General features: G+C 38.1%; 1 protein-coding gene across 1 annotated transcript in view; it reads right to left on the bottom strand.

The window, feature by feature from the left end:
• Positions 1 to 25,137, bottom strand: part of Nckap1 (NCK associated protein 1) — a 79,303-nt gene that overhangs the window by 30,845 nt on the left and 23,321 nt on the right. Inside the window, exons 3-16 of the mRNA XM_038336072.2 lie at positions 24,385 to 24,477; positions 24,040 to 24,096; positions 23,227 to 23,369; positions 23,055 to 23,145; positions 18,356 to 18,493; positions 17,231 to 17,279; positions 14,845 to 15,001; positions 12,184 to 12,240; positions 11,239 to 11,335; positions 10,835 to 10,941; positions 9,559 to 9,691; positions 7,066 to 7,147; positions 5,167 to 5,225; positions 1,481 to 1,626 (exon numbers count right to left, since the gene is read on the bottom strand). Of these exons, the coding sequence (XP_038192000.1) occupies positions 1,481 to 1,626; positions 5,167 to 5,225; positions 7,066 to 7,147; positions 9,559 to 9,691; positions 10,835 to 10,941; positions 11,239 to 11,335; positions 12,184 to 12,240; positions 14,845 to 15,001; positions 17,231 to 17,279; positions 18,356 to 18,493; positions 23,055 to 23,145; positions 23,227 to 23,369; positions 24,040 to 24,096; positions 24,385 to 24,477 (1,409 nt within the window). The remainder of the gene's footprint in view (positions 1 to 1,480; positions 1,627 to 5,166; positions 5,226 to 7,065; positions 7,148 to 9,558; positions 9,692 to 10,834; positions 10,942 to 11,238; positions 11,336 to 12,183; positions 12,241 to 14,844; positions 15,002 to 17,230; positions 17,280 to 18,355; positions 18,494 to 23,054; positions 23,146 to 23,226; positions 23,370 to 24,039; positions 24,097 to 24,384; positions 24,478 to 25,137) is intronic.

Here is a 25,137-nt window from a genome sequence, read left to right as displayed (position 1 = left end):
GTCCCCCCAAAGTACTTTTTACATATCAATAATTCATTCAAAGTAATACTCTTTCAATAACATCAAAACATTTTAAATAAAAATTTAAAACACGTAACTTGCAATATCTACAGAGTATGAATACACACATTCGAAATTCTTATCTTCAAATTTTATCATAGCTAAGGAATTATAAGGGCCACTATTATTTTAAATATCAATGAGAAAAATATTGGTACTAAATAATCATATGCCATCAACTTTAAAATATGGATAAAATTAATCAAATATGACTGAAAATTACAAAACAAATATTATACAAAGTGCTTTTATCTCTAAAAATGGAGGAAGTTTCTAACTATATATATATAAAATATATATATATAAAAACATATATATTTTACAGTAAAAACCTTTCTAGAGTTAAAAAAGTAACCCAAACAAAAAGTGTTCCATTCTCTTTCTATGACAGGCTTTGGATCAGACGGTAATAGATCCAAATAATCTTAAAATTCTCATCAATTTAACACAGAGGAGAGGGCACTACGCCCACAAGTGTGTTCCTGAGAACAGGCCTTCAGTCCTGGTGACTTCTTTTCTAGCACTAGTAATAAAAGCTATCCTAACAAACTGCTAAAATCAAAAAGCCTTTGATAATCATCTCTGTGCTACTCCTGGATACCACTACTACCATCTGTGCAGACATCTCCACACTTCAGAAGGAGACAGATTATGGGGTTCCAAGTCTCCCCCTAACAACAGGCCAGGAAGCAGAGTTGGGTGGGCACCACACAGCTGCAGAGTCTGACCACGGCCTAGTTCACTCATTCATTCACCATTTCTTAAACACTTAGTATTTTAGGCAAAAAGGAGACAATAACATAAATTCCCTTAGGAAGTAGGTTTTCTGGAGAGGGAGATGAGAGAAGTGAAGGCTAGCACTAAGTGTAATGGAGAGGCTTTGCTTCACAACGCGTGGAGCAGTCAGCACACTCCTGAGACTCAACTGTCTAAAACTAGAGGCAGGAGATAACCAGGCATTAATTTGCAATATTTGCTCTCCTTCATTTATCCATGATTTTTTTACACTCAAATTAAATATTTAAAAGAGCCCTTAATGTGAGATTCACATCTTCAAACAAAATGCGAGAAAGACACGTCACTCCATGAAGAGTTTCTCTTAGGAGTAACTAAAAAAAGACCTAAAAACCTCAATTTGGCAAACTTGTTTTTGTTACAAAGGAAAGGCTTCTCTGTGTAGATCTGGCTGTTCTAGAACTCACTCTGTAGACCAGGCTGGCCTTGAACTCAGAGATCTGTCTACTTCTGCTTCCCAAGTGCTAGGATTAAAGGTGTGAGTCTCCAGCCCCCAGCTTGTTAGAAAGTTTGAGTCTATTGTTCCCTTACTGAACTATCTTAAGAACTGTACTAACAAAAAAGAATCAAGCAGCTTCAGATAAAAAACATTTCCAGTTCAGATTTAAAGAAAATTACAACATACCAAAATATGGAGAGATCAGATGTTTCTACCAACATTTCCACCAAGGAATCTACCATTTTTGTATGAAATATTATTGTATTCATCATCTTTCCAAGTTCTCGGTGATCTGCAAGGCTAAGTGACGCTTTGGAGACACTAGTGTATGCCTGCAGCAGGTCAACAACAAACAACAATAGTTTAGGAAGAAACTAATGACTCAAATCTTGTCATTATAAAGTGGGGGAAAGTCCATTATTGAAAAACATTAAAACTGTTCCAGTAACATCGTTTTCTACAATTGTTGTTCACAGTGGGATTTCGTGCATTGGCTCGGCAGGCAGGCCTGTTTGTGGCTGAGCCAAATGATCTAGTTCAATCTCTTAGGCCCACATGGTAGAAGAAAAAAACTGACTCCCAAGGGTTTTCTTCCGACTCCATGTGTGCCCTGCTCTGCACCATTTACACACACACACACACACACACACACACACACACACCACACAAAACTGGACAATAAACTAATTTGATGGCTTCTACAAACTTATGCAAATAAGTAAACTATTAAAATGAATTGGACAAAGAAAGTTAAGACTTAACCAACACTCTCAAGCAGGTTGCGGAGAAAAAAGTTCCATAACTTGGACATCAAGTCCAATATTAGAATCCTGCCTGTGAATAACAGAGAGTACCAGGAGGGTGCTTACAGATCAATACAGGTCACAGTGGTCAGAGTTTGGATGCAAACAGAAGAAGTGGTGGACAAAGATTCAACCAGAGTATAGATCACGCTAAAGGGTTCAATCCCTCAGGTGAACCGCTGAGGGCTCTATGTAATGGCCATTTTTATTTAACAATGCACATGGAAGAAGTAGGAAAAGTGGGTGTAGATAGACAGCAAAAAAGGGCAAAAGTCTATTAGAAGGACATGCTGACGACGTGTCTGACAGCTCTGACAGACACTCAGATAATTCACTGTGGGAAATGACTAACCGTGATGAGCGACAGAATTCCAGATGCTGACATTTCTGGCCGTTAGGGGGCACTTCTTCATGAATCTCATGTACGCCTACATTTTGTTAAATATGAAAAGACTCAAGACTCAAACTACTTATTCCCAAGGCTAATTATTGAAGTTGTATATATAGCAATCAAACTTGAAAGATGAGGCAACATTCCCATGGCAACAATGAGCAAGCACGTATACAGTTGAGAACAGAGCTGCACAGGAGGAACGCATCTGCAAGGCCCTGACCTATTCCTACAGGACAGACAAGAAAATGATCACACGCTGACATACATGCTGGAAACATCAAGCACTTGGTCTCTTGGAGCTTCATGTTCTGTTAACCAAGGAATGACAGGAAACTAAATTATGTTTTATAAGCAAGACAAAAAAATCAAATTTCTAATCTCACAATGGCAAGAGACCTTCAGCTAGACAATACTACCATTCATTAATAGCAACAAGTCAGAAAATGCAGTTCTTTATGTTTTAGTTTTTGTTAGGAAAGGGGAGAGAGTAAGAAACATGTCAAATTACTGATGTAAATATATATCAAAAAAAGCCTAATTGTATTTATTTGTTTTAATCTGTTTTAAAGAGGAGTCGGTTGTGGCCACAACTTTAATAAAGATTTCTATTATGTGATGCCTACTTAAAAAGCTCAGAATTTAAGTAACACCATGAAAACACATTCAGGAGAAACAGTGCCAAGTGAAATGGCTGGAAACTCACTTCTGAAATTACAACATTGGAAGGAGAAGTGTGTTTCTACACCGTTTTTAAGAAAGGAACGATCCAAATAAATGTGAAGAAAGACAGGAAGATGACATTTGGAATGGAACTGAAGACTCCTCAGGGCCTAAGGGACTAAAGTGCTTAGGGAATGTGACCCCTGTTAAGAGGAGAATGACTAATAATGCACAGATAAAAAGGTCTCAAGAGTAGGAAAAAGTGAACCATGAAAATGATTTATTAAAAAAATAACAATCTCAGAATCAAAACTCGATCAGAGGCCAGTGAGGACAAAGTACACAACCGAGATTCTCCGAAGGCTAATCCCGCTGGCTCTGCTCCCTGTAAGAACTGTTAGAATCCGGAGAGCCCTCACCGCTCCTGGCCATGCTTGTTACCCACCACTGCCCTTCCTCCACATGGAGTCACCGTGATGACTGATGGCTGTCGCCACAGTTCCTTCTCACAGCAAACTTCCTGCTCAACAGGCTTTTTATTTAACTCAGTTCTGTCCTTTTCCTGAACAAGCTACCTTCATATTTAAATTAATTTTTAATTTCTAACTCTGTGTAAACATTATTACTATCAGTTGAGCTTTCTCCCTCCCAAAGCTGATATTAGCTAACACATATCTGTGGTATCTCTTCATTCAATCCTTTAAAAAAAATAATTTATTCATCTATTTAATGTGTATGGATGTTTCGCCTGCATGCATGTCTATTCACCGTTTGTAATGCCTAGTGCCCAGAGGCCAGAGGAGGGCATCGAATTGCCTGGAGCCAAAGTTACAGACAGCGGTGAGCCATGTGGGAGCTGGAAATCAAACCCTGGTCCTCTGGAAGAGCCAGTGCTCCTAACTGCTAAGTCACCTCTCCAGCCCCAGTCTTTTATATTTTCAAATGTTTTATTTTTTTATATTTTGCATGCCTTATCTTCATAGTTAATTATAAAACTCTTAAACAGGGTAACTCCCTCTTCTTTGTGTAACTACTAACAATAAAGAAAGTAAATTACTGCTAAATTACAGTACACAAAGACAATAGTGGTGTGGGAAGTCCTTCTGTTTATGTGTTGCTTTCATTGGTTAATGAATAAAGAATCTGTTTCAGTCAGTGGTTTGGCAGAGTAGAGGTAGGCCAGGAAAACTAAACTGAATGCTGGGAGAAAGAAGACGGAGTCAGGAGAAACCATGTAGCCCCGCCAAAAACAGAACTTTTCTCGGTAAGCCACAGTCTCTTGTGGCGATACACAGATTAATGGACATGGGTTAATTTGAGTTAGCCATAAATAGCTTAAGCTATTGGCAAAACAGTATTGCAAATATGATTTCTGTGTGATTATTTCGGGGCTGAGCAGCTGGGAACAAACAAGCGGCCTTCTACTAGACAATAGTATTGATTTAAAAAAAATACTCAAAAATTATAAAGTGAACCTACTGAATCCAAAACTATGTAGTTCTGTAGTTCAGAAGTAAAAGTTTGGGGCAATGGACCAGGTGATGGTAGACCAGTTCTTATCTTTATTAATATTTTTTGAAATACATTAACACTGTTTGTGTATTGTCTGCAGATGCTCTGGTATTATAATGAAAGTGCTATTTATGCTAAGCACTGTAAAGCATTCACATCCAAGTTTTTTTTTTATCAATTTTTAAAAAAGTTTATAGCTACACTATAAATGTGCTTTGTCAAAAGAAACTTTGTTCTTTCATATTAAATTTAAATATATGAATCAGGATAATCAAGAGAACAAGGGATATAAAATTATGCATATCATACAATCATAACCTATTTTATTAAAAACCTCTACATTGGCTTGTTAGAAATATATTTATACATGTTTAAAAATGTACAAAATATTTAATTTTGGGGGTTTATCACGGAAGACACTTTTTTCAATAAGTTAATTCAAAAGTTATAAAACTATACTATATTCAAACAAAACATAACAATAAAAATCAAGTTATTCTTACCTGTAACCTAAACCAATCTAATCTCATCCCTCTGAAATCAAATACTTCCCCATCTTCAACTGTAATAAAGGAAAAAAAGGGAGACAAAAGAAATTAATGATTTTACAGATCATTAATTATAGTTTATACTTTAAGAACTAAGGCACAACATGTGGTGCAGAATTTAATCCTATCACCTAGGAGGCAGAGGCAGGTAGATGTCTATGAGTTCTAGGACATCCTGGTCTACACAGTTCCAGGACAGTCAGAGCTACCTAATGAGATCCTGTCTCAAAACCAATATAACCAAAACAAATAAACATAGAACTAAGACAATTCAATTTCTGGGTATACTGTTAAAAGAAAAAGAGAGTCTCAAAGTGGTATTTGTACATCCACAGTCATACTTGGGGTAATTCAAAATACCCCCAACTGAAAACAACTTTAGTGTTTGCTAAAAATGAGTACGTAAATAAAACATCATAGAACTCACAAAAGAATATTAGTCTTATATAAGAAGAAAATTCTACATATGGCTGAATACTGATTGCATGTTCAGTGAGCCAGATTCAGTGGCTTGCTCCTGAAATCCCAGCTACTTGGGAGGCTGAGGCAGAAGAAGCTCAAGAGTTGGAGGACGCCTAAAGTAATATACTAAATCCCGTCTCAAAACAAAACAACAAAGAAAGCAGCCAGCCACAAAGGTACAACTGCACGGTTCCACTTCGTACTGTTTTAGAGCAAATTTACAAAAATGCTAAGTAGAGCAGTGTTTCCATGGATGGTAGAAGCGGAGCGCGGAGTTTAAGCAACAGAGCACCAATTTCCAGCGTGGAAAAGCTCTCCAGACTAATGCTTAGGCAATGACTGACATGACTAAACAATGCACTGAAAAACAGAATATTTTATGTTAAGTGAATTTTCTAAGTAAACAAATGAAACCAACATATTTTAACTCAGGCACGAAGACGGCAACCCTTCTCTAATCCTGTAAGAGACGCAGGCTTCTGTGGAAGAGCGCTGAGTCTTCATGTGCTTACAACACAAGCCTAAGAGAGCAGGACAGCGTTAGCGCACTAAAGCTCAGTGAGGTAATGCCACACAAACCAAGCACCACTACGTAACACTGTAGCAGTCTCCTTGCTATACACGCAGCAGAAAGCTTGATGGAACTAAAATTCAGCTATCGATCTCATCTTTGCAGGGTTCTTGACATCTTTTTATAAAGAACACAAACTAAAACACACCAATCTATTGGAACAGAATGTTCAAAACAAGGGTCAGCAGGTATAGATGCAACACTAATTTTTGAGATGGGCATACCTAACCTCGAATTACTAGTCTTACTTATAAATAATTGAGAGGTTAATTCTTAACACTTTAGGTAACCCAGAGTTTCCAAATATGACAAATAAAAGTAGTAACTAATTTTTTTAATGCTGTGGATTAAATGGGACAACACACATCAAGTCGCTGGTACAGACTTTAAACTATGACTACTACTTGTCGGCCTCGCTGGTCGGCCTCTGCCTCTGCCTCCCAGTGCTGGGACGGAAGGTTCCCAGTGCGCCCGGCTCGAGATGAACTTGCCATCCCTGACACCAGTGCACTGATGACCCAGGTCCGCCAGAGCCACACAGACACATTTCAATGCTCAGTGCTCCGTTTCACCTACGGGCAGACATGTGTCTTTTTCTCCTAAGTCACAAACATCACAAAATAACTCTTAAACTCTTATGAGCACCACCTGAAATCCAGTTTGGAAATCTACACTCTGACAGAACTAAATTAAGACAAAGGTAACAGATCAAATATATCCAAACATAAAGGAGAAGATTTTATAAAATTTAACTGTTAAAATTCTCTCTTTAATAATCAAAGCTTGAATCTCTAACTGAAAGGCAACATGCCCTAACTTACCTTGTTTTACACTTAGGGAAGTCATGGTGTTAACAAAGGACGACATAATGATTGATTCATCCTCAGGGCAAACAGAGAGATTCTTAAAAAAAAAAAGAATAATATGAAAGCCATCTAGTTAGACAACTCACAGCCCCATCAGCAAGTGGATAAACGGCACATCCACACTACAGAACTGTTTTTAAGGAAGAAAAAGAAATGAAATGCCGATCTGAACTATAAAATAAATCTCAAACTCACTATGCTAATGGAAAGAAATAAAATCAACAGATGAAGCGGGATCCCACATGCATGAGAGCAGCTCCAGAAGGTGAAGCTGCAGTGGCAGGATGGCCAGAGACCCATGGGGATCCACCAGATGCTGGGACTAGTCGCTCAAGGTCACAGGAATATGCACTCCATCAAAATTGAAACAAATAAAAACATTATTTTTAATAGATGTAAAAAAAAAGCATCAAAAAATGAGTACCAACAAAACAACAACAAAATCAACAAAAGTCCCAGGCCAACCTCTCAGGTGTAGCCATGCAAGTTCAACATGGCAGGGCCACCGTAAAGCAGTAAATTCCCAGACACAAAATGAGCACTTGGGAGCTGTGACTGTCACTCAGCAGTAGCGCTCTCTGCCTGCAGGGCACAGACCCTGAGCATAATTCACAGTACTTCAAAAGCAGAAGTAAGAACTGAGGTTTAAAACTCTGACTCTAAAGTGGATGTTACAGACAAAACCCAACAACAAAAGCACACGTGGGGCTGAGGGCAGCTCAATGGTCAGGAGCGCCGGCTGCTTTTCCAGGATCTGATCTGATTCCTAGCACCACATGGTGACTTTCAATTGTCTGTCGCTCAGGTTCAGGGGAATCCACTGCCCCCTCCTAGCCGCCATGGACACCTAGCATGCACACAGCACACTGACCTACAGCAAGGCAAAAGACCCTTACACATAAAATATAAATGAGTAAATCTTTTTAAGAATTTAAAAAATAAACAACAGATACTTAGCTCATAAGCAGTGTATAAATATACTTTGAAAACACTAAGACCACACAGCAATGTAAATGTCACTAAACTATAAATTTAAAAACCAAGATGCTAAATTTTGTTTTTTATTCATCAATACAATATAAAAAACTAACATCTTTAACAACAAACTTCATTAACAGGTTTGTAACCTTACTTTTACATTTACACCTTAGCAAAAAGTTAATTAGCACTGTGAATGTACCCTGAAAAAAGTACAAAGCTGTCTTTCCTGTTAAGACCTAAGTTTGAACACTGGCTCTGCTTCTTATGAGATACCAAAGGGCAATCAGTTATATTTGCCATTTTTCTTCAACAATTATTATTTTCTCTACCTTCACAGCAACTTTATTATTATTCTTGCTAACGCTACTAATCTTACTACAATCCCAGGAGAAATGCTAAGAAATTTCAGTATTGGTGCCCTCTATTTTAGATAAAATACGCCAATACAGATTAAGTGGATTAAACATTTTAGAAATATAACAAAAACCTGTAAAATTTCTTTACAACTATCCAAAGTGCTACAATAGTCTTAAAAATTTCAAGAAACTAGGAAGTTTGAGTTTGTTATAAAATTATATGCTATTGTGAATAAATAGTAAAAAGTAATGATAGGCTAATACTCATCTGTAAATAAAATTATAAGGCAACAATGCTCTGGGAAATTTAACAGGTACTCATTCTGGTCCATTTTAATGTCCATCTTTAAAAAAAAGGAGTCTGAGTGCCACCTAGTGGCTAAAAAAATAAAATTAAAAAATAAAAAAATAAAAAAATAACCAGAGCTTTAGAGAAAATTTTATTAGTCCTTTTTCCTACTGTTCATTAATTTACGGTAGTTTTAGGAACCTTTGAGTTTATAAGGTGAAGCAAAATAAAACAAATAAAATATAAGTAAAGAAAATCTATGTTAAAGTAAAAAGACCAAAGAAATTACAGAAAAAAAATCTTTTTAACAAAAAGCAAAGATTAAAAACCAGAGGAAATTCCAAAATAAAAACAAAATTAGGACACTCGAGTAAGGTTCGGACAGATTTTACATTCACTGACCATCTTATAACTCCTCCCTCCTCTACCAGCTACACTGCCATCAGTGCGCGCCTGGTCTGCCGCAGGGATTCTCTTCTTTCTCGTCTGTCTTCTCCTTGGCCCCTTGGCCCTACCAATGCTTGAGCCACACTGGGCCAGCATGATCTTTCCAAGTGCTGACTTAGGACTACGCTCTTTTGCAAGGCCCTCTCGAATTTGGCTAGTATACACATGCATCATGGGAATAAGCAGTCATTTCTATACTGTGTTCATTCTCGTGTGCACAAACTCCATGAAATGACCAACTATGTAAATACCTGTTTCTTCACCTGCAGACAATGGTCTCTCTGGCAGAAAGTGACCAGGGCTTGTTCCTATTTACACCATTTGGTACATGTAGCTTATGTCAATGACTCAACGGGTGGGAGTTAGACTTCCTACCTGCACGAGCTCGTTGAGGACGACAGCGTCAAAGCCAGAGAGGTACTGCACATAGTACCTCTGCATTACAGGGCCATACTTCCTGACATGCGCTCTGAGTTCTTCCATGTAAAATATCAGCTCAGCAATGTGCCTTCGTGAAAAGTCAGAGGAAGGTTTCAGAGAGTAAGTCCGCTGTTGCCACACAACATACTATGTGGTTTTGATATTATTTCTAGAACTTTTCCCCTAAGAAAGGCTATTAATTTTTAATGTCAATTACTTCCTTGTTGATGTGGGAGAGTCTTCTGTTTGAGTTGATTTCATTGGCTAATAAAGAAACTGCCTGGCCCATTTGATAGACCGCCCCTTAGGTGGGTGGAGTAGACAGAACAGGAAGAAGGAAGTGAGGTAGATGGCTCAGTCAGATGCCACGCCTCTCCTAAGTTAGTCAGACCACCATGCTTCTCCTGAGAGAGATGCCAGATGCGATGAAGCTCCAGCCCAAGATGGACGTATGCTAGAATCTACCTGGTAAGACACCACTTTGTGGTGTTACACAGATTATTTGATATGGTTTAGTCAAGATGTGAGTAAGAGGCAAAAAATAATGGGCCAGGCAGTATTTAAAAGAATACAGTTTGTGTGTTGTTATTTCGCGTGTAAAGCTAGCCGTGCAGGAGCTGGACGGCCAGGAGGTGGGCGGTGGGAAGCGGCCCAACAGCTCCTCACTACACCTTGTAAAATTCTTTTATAGCAATAAAAATCATGAAAAGAAAAAATGGTAAAGACTGAAAACTGGCAGCAGAATATTCAAATGCAAGTAAAATTTCCCCTTCTCACAACTACATAATTAAAAAAAATGGTAGAGTATTAACAAGAAGTTAGATTTTCTAAATGCATTCATTTCTATTTTCAATTATCTTACTCTGACTGGAAAACTAGGGACTAAAAGATATTTCAAATGCCACAATGATGGCAACGAAACCATGTTATGATATTTAATATTTTGTGTGGTATTAATTTTGAAAACCAAATGTGTAGGATACATATTACTGGGCAGAGCCAAAGAACAACTTTCTTATCACTACTATAATGAAGAGAACTGTTAAAAGTCTTAGAGCTTTTGTATTCTAATTACATCATTTAATACATTATCAATATTTCTTCTATTACAAATATAAAGAACCCCAAAGAGTTTTTCAAAGCTTCTTTGCTTTAATATAAGTCCGCAGACTCACAACCCATAAACCAAAATAAACAGAAAGTAGGAGTTCCTCTAATGTGACTAACTTACTTATCTATAAAGTCATCTGCACTCTTCTTTGGCATGTTATCTGCATGACGGAGTAGCCAGATAATTTCATCACGGGCAAAAGATAATGCCATGAAAACAAAAAGTGCCTGAAAAAAAAAAAAACACTGATTATGCTATGATTAAAAAATAAAATTGCTCATATTCTTGTTCTAATGAAAGCCACTGGCAAGAAATGATACTAAATTTAAAAGAGGTGGTCCTTCCCAGATGGAGCGCACAGCAGTGTCACAAAGGTAAGTGTGCACCTAAGAAACGAGGGAAAGAGAGAAGGGTGATGTCGGGGCCCAAGTCAGCAAGTCCATTCTTGGCTCAAGCTCTGGTCCAATTTCCTAAGGAAGCCATGCTTTTACGCTGCTGCCAGGGCGCATTCATCAGTCAGTTACCTTGGGACCAAGCAGGCCAGGCTGGTCAGAGAGGACAGTCGCCAGCTCTTTCAGTGCAGACCTTAAAAACTTGCGCCTTTCTCTGTGCATCGAGCCGCTGTAGAGAAAGAGATCATTACATGTCGCTCATGCTTCCCTCAGGAGGAAAATGCAGGCACATGGAACAAGACAAAGAGTGAGGGCTTAAAGCCTGTGACCTGCTGCCCTCACCTACGGAGTGTGCTTGTCTTCTCTATGTCTGGTAGGAGACTGATGGATCAGTCCACCATCCTATCTTCTCTAAGCTCATGGAGACCATGAAAGTCACATATTTAATCACTATGTTGAGGTATTGAATTATTTTATATGGAAACTGGAAAGTTGTTTACAGGTCTTAAGTACAGTCATTTCTATATATTTCTTAATTTTAGAATATAAAACTGGAGCAAGGTGAGGCGTTAACATACTGCCTGCGTGTGCTACGTTCTCTCACTGCTTGCATCCGTGTAAGAACAGAACAGCTTTCATGGGGGTGCACACAAATCAGCACAGCTTGGAAAGCACAGCAAGGACTACAGAGCACCTGCCACCAACGCAGACCATCTGAGTCTGATCCCCAGAATCTCCATGGTGGGCTGAGAGAACCAACTCCCCCAAGGTATCCTCTGGCCACAGTAAACGTACCGTAGCCCATGCACCCATGCTTATTCTCACTAACTAAATACATATAAAATAATTTTTAAACAAATAACAACTAAAAAGTCTTCTGCATGGAACTTCTTTATTTTATCAGTATTTCAAAACCTGGGAGATCCACACTAGTCACAAAGTCACCAGTCACAGAGGCTATAACTTACTTCTCTTCAGAACAAAGCTCTCATCCTTTGTATCTCCAAATCACTAGCCTGTCCTCATCAAACAAAACCGTATTTTAGGAAGAAACTCCTCACAGATGGAAGTACTCACGCGTGTGATACAGCCGCCTCCTTGCACTCTCTTATGTCATTAATACGTTTATTGTAGCTGCGTACAAGGAAAATATGAACCACGTCAATCTTAATTTGAAAGTCAAAAAGAGTGATCAAAATAAAAAGTCAATTTGAAATATTTATTTTCAACAACAACAAAAACCATTTACAAAGGAAATGAAGGGTGAAGCCTACCTACCTAAAATGTATTTCCAAGTACTTTACATACTCAAATCAAATCTTCTTAGAAAGATAATAGTTACAGTAAATCCAAAAGTAAAATGAAAATTGTATTATTTCCTTAGGCCCTAGATATATTAAAATTTCCTTTTGATGTAAGTAAGTGATTTCCCAGTATCTCAAGTACTCAAAAAATGACTGCTTCTGACACCAGCACAGATCAATTCTAAAAGGATACAATGAGGATCAACACCAGCAACTCTGAATGCAGGTACCTTGTGGACAGAAAGCTAAGGCAGGAAAGCACTTTGATTACATCATTTTTAAGAGAGAACCAGGCTTATTTTTACACTGTACACACACACAGATTTCTTCTGTTGTGATGCCTTTAATTCTAGCATCTAGCCAGTGGCAGGTGGACTACTGTGAATGCAACTCAGCCTGCTCTACAGTGACTCCCAGGTCAGCCAGGACTACAGAGGCCCAGGCTCTGATAAAACGTAAAAGAAACAGAACTCCAATATTAATCAGTTCAGAAATACCACTAAAGTGTATTAATAAATAACTTCATAAATACTACTGATAAAAACCCACAATTCATAAAAGGAAAAAAAATCTTCCTGACAACTTAGCTGAGCTATTTATACTACAATGAAACCCAATTTCTATATGTAAGCACTCTATATGGGCCTTTGTAATGAACACAATTTCATTTTATGACTTGACTATGACAATTTTTTTTAGTGGGACTGAAAACTCAAAACAGAAAAACAAAGGAAGAAAAATGAAGAAGAGGGTTCATGGGAATGGAAGGCACAACACTTAGGGCAGGGACAGAAGAGATCCTTCAGCAGTTCAGAGCATTTGCTGCTCTGAAAAGAACCAGGTTTGGTTCCCAATACCCACATGGCAGCTCACAATTCTACAAGTATCCATAACTGTAGTTCCAGAGAATCCAACACTTCTCTGGCTTCCTTAGACACCAGCATATACACAGTACAAAGACATACATGAAAGCAAAAATTCATTCAAATAAAATAATAAGTAAGTCCTTAAAAAATATCTAACAGGACAAAGATAATTTTGCAGTATTACTACTTACACCGTGCATAACTTCACTGAAAATATATACATTAACTGGCTTTAAATGCTCATGTATTTAAAGTATTCTATAAAGTTATGGCTAATGCATTAAGGCATAATACAATTCTTTTCATTTACAATCCCAATAAAAAGCAGAGAAGCAACTTGGCACTAGTTTTCTTATTCTGACCAGTATGACAGAAGTCAGGACATTGCTCTCAGGAGTAAGAGAGGAAGGAGTAAGAATGGAGTGGTACAAAGGCTCATCTGTGAAGACAGAGATGTCCTACACAGCATCTAGGTGACGACACACAAGGTCACTGTGCCATATCCCTAAACTTTATTTTCTGTTTGGAAACAAAAATAATAAATTATTCAGAGTGCACAGAACTATTTATTTTCCCTAAAACAATAGTGATGCCAGAGAACCTGTGTTCAGTTTGCATCTCAGGGTAATGTACAGACCCACTAAGATGCAAGACTGGTTCAAATTATCATTGCTAGATACGTTTTCATTTTTTAACAACTAATAAAGCTTCATTTTGTCTCAACTCTATGAAATACTGAACTGGACATGAATATATACAAATTTCACTTTTTTCCCGGCTACCTTATCCAGCATATTCAGCTAAGTACAAGGAATTCTGGGGTATTTTATGTGCTCTTTATTTCAAAAGATTATATGACTGCTCTCACATGTGAATTCAACATGGCTTTTCATATACTGGCTACAGGTTCTCAAGAGAATGAAGCTATTAAAGATAGTAACAAAAAGAATGCTGACAATCATGTCAGAGATGTGTTTGCTTTGCAGGGAATGATTACTATGTCATCTGGGCTGACTCTGCCGTCAAGAACCATGATCCCTATGAGCCGCGTTGTCGGTCCTAATTTAATGGCATTTTTTTTTTATTGCTTCAAATACTTTTATAAATACATTCTGTTCTTTACTGGGGGGTGAGACAAGACAATCTCAGTGTAGCCCTGGCCATCCTGGAACTCACTCTATAGACCGAGCAAGCCTCAAAGTCAGAGATTTGCCTGCCTCTATTACCCAAGTCTGGAATTAAACGCTAAAGACACCATGCTGGGAAATATACCCTATATTTTGTTTTCATAATAATTATGTATAAAATCATGTGTGAATTAAAAAGAGAAAACAATTCTCTATAACACAAAATTTGAAAGGGTAAGAAACCCTAAATTTTTAATTAGTAAAATTACCTATAGGAGCCATTATCATGATGTTGTTAAAAGCAACTTGCTAGGCTGAAAGACAGTCTAGGCCACACCTTCCTGTAGGATGTGGCCAACTCTCTAACCCCAAAATCTGTTACTAAAGACATTGCATTCATCACCTTCTCCTACCAAACATGAATAAAGCAAAATACCATACCCCCGAATGTTTACAAATAAATCTTCTGCCGCTTTGTGAATGTGGAAAACTTCGTCCCGAAAGAGAGAGAGGCAAGAGCTACTCTGAAGAGCTAGCTTCCAAAGGTTCAGTGCGGTAGCCTCCGTATTTAGCATCCCATGGCACAGAATAAAGCCAACTTCAAACACAAAGGAAAACAAGTACAAGTTAAAAGTATTGCAAAGGCAAGTTCCTCTGGTTACAATGTAACTTTCTGTAGATGGGGGAAATACCCTCCATCACTGAATAGAGATTCCTAAGTGATTCACATTGTATTACATACATGTGCAAATATACATATGTATATGAACAATACACACACACACATTTGGCTTTCTGAGACAGGGTTTCTCTGTGTAGCTTTGCATCCTGTCCTGGAACTCACTCTGTAAACCAGGCTGGCTCTGAACTCAGAGATCCACCTACTTCTCCCTCCCGAATGCACCACCATTACCCAGCTGAACAATATTTTAAATTATAATTTTCTATATTCTGCAGAGTAAGTTCTTTGAAGATGCACTAACAAAAGGGAAAAATATCCTTTAAGAGGAGGTTATGAAATTAAAAAAATAATTAAAAACACATTTTAAGCAAAAGATCAGAAATTAACACATACCATGGTAATCACTACAGCTGTTAAAGTAACTGAAAGATCAAAGTAATCAGTTTTTGTAGTCACCAGAAGGAACACTAGAGTAACACCATCGCCTGTCTCAGCAGTTTCTCCCTTACTCATCTTTGCAGACGCTACCCCACGCGGCAATCCCTGTGAAGCAGTCAAGACTGTATATTCTTTCATAGCTAAAGGAGTGAGAGCCAGCAATACTAAAGTAGCAGAGGCAGGCAGGACGTGGTGGGTCACATCCTTAGCCTAACACTCAGAGCCAGGCAAGAACTGAGTTCAAGTCCAGTCTGGTCTGCATAATGAGTCCCAAGCTAGCCCGGGATAGGCCAGGAGACTCTGTTTCGAGAAAAAGAAAGGGGGGGAGGGGGGTTCAAGTATTAACTCTTAAAGTACAACATGCTCTCTTTACATGGATTCTAAATATTTTTTACCTTTGGTTACCTAATCTGGAAACCCCACACAAATGTTTAATGCTACATATATGTTTATAAATGCCCTCTCTAGCCTTCTACACCAATGCAAGAAGCATGGTTCATTCATTCAGCATTTACTTAGTACTTGTTACATATACACAAAGTCTCAACTTTTGTTGAAATTTTTCTTCTTCTCTACAGTTGCTCCTAATTTTTTAAACTAATTCCAAAGTCCTGGCTAGCTTTGTGTCATTTAAACAAGCAAGTGGCATCTAAGACACAGGAACCTCAAGTGAGAAAAGGTGGAGCTGCTAGCAGTCTGTAGGCTATTTTCTTCATTGGCGATTGATGTGGGAGGGTAGAGCCCCCTGAGCGGAGGCCACCCTGATCTTAGAAGCTATAAGGCAGGCTCAGCAAACATAGGAGCAAACCAATAAGCAACACCCTCCATGGCCTCTGCGTTAGCTCCTGAGTTTGTGCCAAGACTTCCCTCTGCAGTCAGGACATGGAAGCTGAAATAACCCTCCTCACGGTGTGTTTAGTTACGGTGCTTTATCACAGCGACAGGAACCCTAACCAGGACAGCTGTACGGTTACCTACTAGTAGACCCAATTCTTCAATCACAGCCAAATACAAAGTGAAAACTAAGAATCATTACATCATCCAGCAAAATCAACACTTCAAACACCTCACCTTTCTTTAAAATTAGGTTCATAGATAAGGCACAAAAATGTAAACTTTTAAGAAATAAATTACTCTTACAAATCTGAAAAGTAACAAAACTAACTAAAATGTCTAAGTACAGGTGGTATGTGCTAATAAATTCCTCTTTCATATTTAATGTTACTGGAAGAACCAGTCTGTAATGATATTTTGTATTATTTCAAAATCTGTAGTCATTCTAAGTGCAAACTTAATAATATCTAATTGTTAGATTATGCCAAATCTAACAAAACTATGGGCTTTTATGTCTAATACCTGTTTTTGTTGAAAATTTTTTCAGTCCTTATTTTACTAAAGTATTAAAGAAAAATGGTCCTTCAACAAAGTGGGAGAAACACTGATAGACAGCTGACAGTTAATACATCAGGAAAACACCACAAACTATCCTCATGGTAATGAGCAGGGGATTAGCCCTCCCTGGTCTCTGTCACTGTGGAGCTATGTGACCTAACTTCAGATTCCTCACTCCATGATTACCTACATCCCGATGGGACCAGCATGGGGAATGAATGAGCGAAAGCACACAGGTGTTCACTACAAGTGAAGGCAAGTCACCAGCTAGTTCTCACCTAAAAAGTAATCCCATAACTAACCCATTATACTTACAAATAATCCATTTCTCCATTGCATCCAAGGAGAGATATTCACAAGGCATCTTAAAAAGAGAAGGACACACCTGTGCTTAATATAAATTCTTTAAACAACTTCCTACTTAGTGTCTCTCTGCCTGTGTTACTAATTCTTACTGTTCAATTCTTGGTTCAAATACCACAAGAAATCTGAGACACTGGGTAAGAATCAATAATTATTTAAACCCGCAACATGCAGAGGACAATGAGAACTGTAGCCTTTGCACACCCTCAACCATCTCTGAACTATACTGTTGCCAAACTGTCTTCTGGCAAATGGTAAGTTTCCAACTTCTTGAGCTCACTTTAAGAGTTTGCATTTGTCCAAAAGATTTATTTTAGTCAAGTGAAAAGAGACTGTGTGCCTGGATCCTCTGCATCTCCTTCCACATGAATCCATGGTCTGTGTGCCTTCTCTGTAACAGCAGCAGCCATGTTCATATGCCGAGAGTAATTTAAAAAATAAACATAGCAGATGATAATGATTGTCTCTAATTGGTAAGATTTGACAGGTTTGCTTTTTTCTTTATATTTGTCTACATCTTCAAGTTTTTATACAATGACAGAAACAATTTTTTTTAAATTACATTTATTTGTGTGGGCAAGCATGCCCATCTTGGCTCTCTTATTCCACCAAGGCCTAGGTCCTAGGAATCAAACTCTGGTTGTCAAGCTTGGTGGCAAGTGGCTCTGTCCACTGAGCCATCTCATCAGCCCAACATAAAACAGTCATTTGTATTAACTTCAATTTTTAAGAGCTAAGAAATTTTTTAAAAACCCTGTGTGATTTTTATGCTCATTTTATTTTTTAAAATATTTATTTATTTATCTATTTATTTATTTATTATGTATACAATATTCTGTCTATATGCCTGCAGGCCAGAAGAGGGCACCAGACCTCATTACAGATGGTTGTGAGCCACCATGTGGTTGCTGGGAATTGAACTCAGGACCTTTGGAAGAGCAGGCAATGCTCTTAACCGCTGAGCCATCTCTCCAGCCCTTATGCTCATTTTATAATAAACCTGACAGACCAATGTTACTTAGAAAAAATGCAGTAACATGTTTAAATGATAAGTGACTGTACAAAACTGGGCCGTACAGTGTCGGACTGGGCTGGGTTGAGCATTGTACTGGGTGCACTGATGAGGCTCAACAACTGGGCGTTTCTCCACTGCTCTGCTGAGAGATTCCGTCTAGGATACACCATCTGGAGAGAAATCAGTGCGTCTGAAAGAGACTGAGAAAACAAGAAATAAGGTGAAGAACAGTGTGCTTCTCTTCCATTTAGACTTCAGCCTCAAGGCCTGTGCATATCTGACTCTAACCATATCCTATAATGGGTTTCAAATCTCCTCTAAATGTGTTTCCTTTTGTTTTAAATACTGCAAAAGTTATAGTCTATATTCCCAGGCAAGATCTTTAATCAGGAAACCATGTCACTTTCTTTAAAACAAAACAAAACAACACCCCAGTATTTATTTATTTTCCTGCATGGGTGGTTTGACTGCATGCATGTCTGGGCACCATGTATGTGAATGATGCTTGTAGGGTTCAGAAGATCTCCAAGGATACAGGATCATCTGGGACGGGAGTTACAGGGTTTTAGCAGCCATGTGGATGCTGGGGGTTGACTGGGTCCTCTAGAAGAGCCAACTCTCCAGCTCGACAAGTTACTTACTGATGTGGTCACCTTGGGAATCTTTTTTATTTATATATTTCTCAAACAGTAGAACTGAACTCTCTCAATAAGTTTAAATTACGATTCTCACTAAAAGGAAAGGAGTTTGTGATCACATGCCTAAGTCCATCCTTCCTTCCTTTTCTGGCAGCTTTTATGTGCAGGGATTCATCTGTGTAAATACAGAGACACGCCTGCAGAAGTCAGGGGACAACTCTGGGAGGTTAGTCCTACTCTTCCACCTTATTTGAGTCAGTGTTTTTTTGGTATTTCGGTGCTTTATACATCAGGTTAGCTGGACCTTGAGCTTCTGGGGACTCTCCTAGCTCTGTCTCCCATCTTCTGTAGAAACATTAGACTACAGATGTCCTTGCTATTGCATCTGGCTTCTACATGGGCTCTAGGGATTTAAACTCATGTCTTCATTCTTGCATGGAAAATGTTTTTAACCACTAAGACATCTCCCTAGCCCATAGCAAAGACTTTTCATTGTTTTTTGAAACAGGGTCTCATATACACCAAGCTAGCTTCAAACTCACTATGTAACTGAGGATGACTTTGAACTTCTAATCTTCTTGCCTCCCCTTCCTGAGGGCTAAAATAACAGGTATGTACATACAATTATGCTCAATTAAGAGGGAAGCTGGAGACTGAACTCACAGTTCCTTACATACTAGGCAGGCAATCTATCAATAAACTGCATCCCTAGCCCTATGAGTAAGTATTAAGATATCTGAGCCAGCTCTCCAGCCATTTGGTCCTTTCTTTATTGCTAATTTTTGTTTTGTTTTTCTTTGAGACAGGGTCTCACTCTGTAGCCCTAGCTGGCCTAGAACTCACTATGTAGACCAGGTCAGCCTCAAACTCATGAGACCCCTTGTTTTCGCCTCCCAAGTGCTGGGATTAGTGTGTGCCACCATGGCAAGCTGTTTCCTACTTTGTGTTGTATCTATTCCTGCCTAAGAACTCTGTAAAGGGCTTTTCTTTAACCAAATTGCCAGTTGAAAGGGATCTAGGTCTCCATTAAAATGTGCTTGCTTGATTTCTGCAAAAAGAAACCAGGAATCTCTAACTTTATTAGTTCTCACGTAAGATTCTGATCTAGCTAACTAAGAATGTTTTATTTTTTTTAAAGATTTATTTATTTATTATTATTATGAATACAATACTCTGCCTGCATGTGTACCTGCACCCCTGAAGAGGGCACCAAATCTCATTATAGATGGTTGTGAGCCACCATGCGGTTGCTGGGAATTGAACTCAGGACCTCTGGAAGAAGAGTCAGTCCTCTTAACCGCTGAGCCATCTCTCCAGCCCCTAAGAATGTTTTAAAGGAATCTCTAACTTTATTAGTTCTCATGTAAGATTCTGATCTAGCTAACTAAGAATGTTTTAAATTATGTGGTTAGTTTAAAAATTGGCAGACAGATGATAGCTATTCTATTAATTACAAAACTGGGAAATATCAGAAAACATAAGAAAAATCAACATTAGGAAACAACTAATCCAACTCAGATGAATACTTTTCCTAGGTAATTCACAATCATCCACTAAGTGCTAACGACTGCTCGCTGTAACCACCACACTGTGGTCCGCCAACAGGCACACGGTCCGGCCACATCTTCTTTTCTAATCCCAACAGAGAACTTTCAAAGATGAAAGAACTTTAAAGAAGTATTTCAACTTCAATAGAGAGGAGGGGGAAAGAGTGTACAGTATTCAAATAAAAACAAGCCTACACTGGATCACCCAGAGAAAAGAAGGGCAGGGAAGACAATAGTAGTAAGAAGTGCCAACAACTCAACTACAGAGCAGACAACACGCTTATGTTTGAATGACATCTCCACAAGGGGTAGTGTTACTTCAATGTGATCACATTCATTAGCCTGTTTCAAACTCTTTCAAATTAATAACCTAATTTACTTCAAGGTATTTTTAAATATATGTAATCTTACGGGTATAGGTTAAATATCCCTTAACTAGAATGTTGGGATCAGAAGTGACAGTTTTTAATTTTGGAATAGATACATACCCAATTTCAAACACAAAATATATCCACATGTCCTATACATTTACACAAAACTCTAAAGCAGCTTTGATAACAGTTTTAATGGACCCGTGTTCTCACTGCAACCTGAGAACGAGGTCAGGGGAATCTGCACATGGGATATCAGGTCAGTGCTCAGAAGAAAAATGACTTACGATATTTTAAATTTGGAGTTTTCAAATTATAAATGTTCAACCTACCAAATACAGCTATACAAAGAAATTAAACTACAAAAATATTTTCAAATTTTCATGAGAAAATATTGAAAAAAATTCTTGATAATAACTGAATGTCAAGAAAAATTACAGCATCATAGAAACATGGCATTATTCAAAAGTTCAGTTAAAAATAAAAAGAATAGCAGAGCCTTTGTCCTGGTTTAGGTACTGCTGCCAAGGGCTTTACTTGGTCATCTTCCCCAGTCTTCAGGCTCTACCTATAAATGATGAGGTCAGATGAGACACCTCCTGAAGTTTTCTGGACGCATGCAGGTTTGTGACAGACACTGCTTGCAGGGTAGTTACCACAAGATTTCTTCCCATCAAACTTACTTCATTAAGAAATATCTTTCACCAGGTGGTGGTGGCACACACCTTTAAAACCAGAACTTGGGAGGCAGAGACAGGCAGATCTCAGTGAGTTTGAGACCAGCCTGATCTACAAAGTGATGTCCAGGACAGGCAGGACTGTTACCCTTTCTCGAAAGCCAACCAAACAAACAAACAAAAAAAACCAACAACAACAAAAAAGAAATATCTTTCAAGGACATTTCATACATTTTCCACAAAATCCCTGCCATCTTTTTCTCATCAAGAGACTAAAACACAATACAGCTAAAATTGACTCAACACTGTAGCTCTAAAATCTTAGGATGAAATATTATGTAGTAAACTCTTTTTTAAATGATTTATTGCATGTGTCTGAAATGTATGTCTGTGCATCACATGTGCGCAGTGCCTGCAAAAGCCTTATCCTCTGGGACTGGAGTTACAGGTGGTTGTTAGCTGCCATGTAAATGCTGGGAATCAAACCCGGGTCCTCTGGAAGAGTCGTCAATTCTCGTAACTGCAGAGTCATCTCTAAATTCTTTATTAAACTAAAGTAATATTCTTTCAAGAACAAGCACACAGCCAAGCAGGACAGACTGAGGAAATCTCATTTTTATGAGAGAGAAGTCACAAGATAATTTCAGGTGCTGTCTTCAGTGATGCTTCCTATTCTGGGAAGTTAGGAAATCGTCATCCCCGATAGCTACCTCAAGTCTAGCAAATCCCCATTTGAACCCTAGCATATGCTCATGAAGGTGACATTGTTTGCAAAGCTGCCCTTGTACCTCCAGGCCTCACTGCGAACCCATGGAGCCCTCAGTTCTCCTGCAGCACGCTGCTCCTGACTGTTTCTAACGGAGTCCCTCTAGTCTCCACCGTCCGCAGCCCGGAAGTCAAGAGTAACCTTCCAGCCATCTAAACTTTTTCTGATGAAGTGACTGCTTCGATTTTTATAACATCCATATGAGGCGACTGCTACTTTAAGATATTTTTAGTCAAAAGAAAAGTTCAAGACCATGAAGTTGGTTAAGTGACGTACAATATTTCAGAGTGTACTGGCTGACCTGAGACACCGCACTGCACCCTTGAGTACCTCTCAACGCTACACTCAATTTAACATTTAAATGAATCATTGCATTCCCAAGTCTTTACACAATCATGCATCTAAATCAGCTATCTCACAGACAAAAAACAGTTATTCATGGGCTGGAGATATGGCTCAGTGGTTAAGAGCACTGACTGCTCTTCCAGAGGACCCGGGTTCAATTCCCAGCACCCACATGGCAGCTCACAACTGTCTGAAGATCCAGCTGCAGGGGATCTGACACATTCACACCAATGCACATAAAGTAAAAAGTTAAATAAACCATAAAATTTTTTTAAAAAGTTATTCATAAGCCATTATAATTTATACCCCCAAAGTAAGTTATTTCTTTAATTCCCCAAGCTTAAGCAATTCCTTACATGTACTGTAGTTAAGCAATTCCTTACATGTATGGTTACACATCTAAAATATGGTTCTTACCTTGCTATGGGGGACAAATTCTTCCATCATCTTCTTTAAAGGGTTTTCATAGTCCACAATCATCTGACCAAGGCGTGGGTATTCTCGGTCACTTAGAACACACATCAAATGCAAGTGAGTAATAAGCCATCAGATCAAGAACTTTACAAGAATCTGTGTGACGTCTGTCTACCTTGCTCCGTGGGTCATTTCATGTGCATAGTTGTAGAGTCCAATGATGGCCTTCCTTTCTTCAATCCGGGACAGCAATATCATTAATGTTGTATAGGTTACGGTCAAATCTAAGTAGTTTTTTGTTAAATCAAAGTTCACAGTCTAGAAAAAAACAAAACAAAGCGAAACAAAAAGTTTAATTCCTGTAAAACTCTGAAACACAAAAACCTACACACCGCTTCCATAGCTTTGTTCCCATTTCTGGGTTTCTAGCGTCTCCTTCTAAACATGTACAATCTGGGGCTATGGCAGCAATGTTCTGTCTGTGATGCGGTTTCATAAAAGAAAAGGACGTTGGCCGCTGTACTCAAGCTGGGATGATGAAAAGGACAGAACCAGAAGGAATAAGGAAGGGAGGGAAGGAGAAAAACTGGTACCAATCTCACTAAAGCAAAAAGAAGTATTGAATTTTTGATATTTTTACTATTAAGTTAATGGACACATTTTTTACCTTGACTTTCTGTATCTACAAAATGTCATTTAAAGGAAAATTCTATCAATAATGACTACAGAAAAATACTGTTCAATTTTTTATAGTTGGGTGTATTAAGATAAAATGCTAAATTTAACAGCTATTTTACAAATGAATTAAGACTTATATTCAATAACATACAAAAATATATAATAAAAGTTACCCTTTTTAAAAAGTTATTCAGCAAGCCAAATAAATAATGCTATAATTTTATACTCCTATAAAATGTTTCTTTAAAGAAAAACAATTGGTTCCCTGGAAACAGAGAGAATTAGAAAGTTTCCCAAAAATGATACTCACAATATCAAAGAAGACTTGGCAAACGTCAATAGTGTTCAGCAAGTCACAGACATGGTCCTGAAAAGGAAAGCATAAACTAAACTCTATCGGTACGACTTTTGGAGGAAGTGCTGAGGATGAAAGCCAGAGTTTCTGCATGCTTAGCAAGTATTCCTTCTACCACTGAGCCACACCTTCAGCCCCAAATAAGTAACTTTTAAATTCAGAAAGCACAAATGTATAAAGTATACTTTAGACTTTGGTTCTGGAAGAATTCTATTTTTACTACAAAAGTGACAAAGCAATTTATACTATTAACAAATAATCATTTTTGTAATCTTTAAGTTTACTTATTAAAATACATACCTTAAATTCCATAACATCTACAAATGTAAAGTAATATAACGCCAAATTTTTCAGAATCTCTGATTTTTCTTTCTGTAGTTGTGCAAGCTGTTGCTGTAAAAACAAAATTAGAGTTTATTTTAGGAAAGAACAGAAGTATCAAGTTTCACTGCACACTATCCTTTTCATGGCTGCTATACGAAAGCACAAGCTTTTAGACTTCTAAATGATTGAGGTTTTTTCAAACCTAATCACTTGAGAGGGCAACCACTAATGCAATCAGCAGCTGACAGCGGGAGGCCGTAAAACAGGCCAAGGCGGATTAGTACCAGACTGCACTACAACAGAAAACTGGAGATGTTAGGAGAAAATACGTCAGATGAACACTTTAAAAAAATTAAAACAAATGATTATGTCCACTAAAAATGGGAGAAAAGATGTCAAACATTACAGCTTACACTACAAAAAACAATATGCTAGATAAATTTGGAACTTACCAAAAAGAACATCCAGGCAAAGCCACGTTACGCATGCAAAATAAAATGTAGATACAAACATAAAATACAGTAACGGTTCCCTGATCAGACCCACAGAACACAATAATATTTTAAACAAAAGCAAAAATCACAAGAACAAAAAAATAAATGAAAAAAAAAGCAAGACTATAGAGTTCAGACATGAGAGAAGGAAATGTGAAGAATTACAATCAGCTGAATTACTGAGCTTACAAGCACCACCTTTTCCTAGTAAGTCAACTCCTGCCATCATCTCTGC

The sequence above is a fragment of the Arvicola amphibius genome, chromosome 7 (assembly GCF_903992535.2).
Source record: "Arvicola amphibius chromosome 7, mArvAmp1.2, whole genome shotgun sequence".
Lineage (NCBI taxonomy): Eukaryota > Metazoa > Chordata > Mammalia > Rodentia > Cricetidae > Arvicola > Arvicola amphibius.
This window is presented reverse-complemented; position numbering and strand designations above follow the sequence as displayed.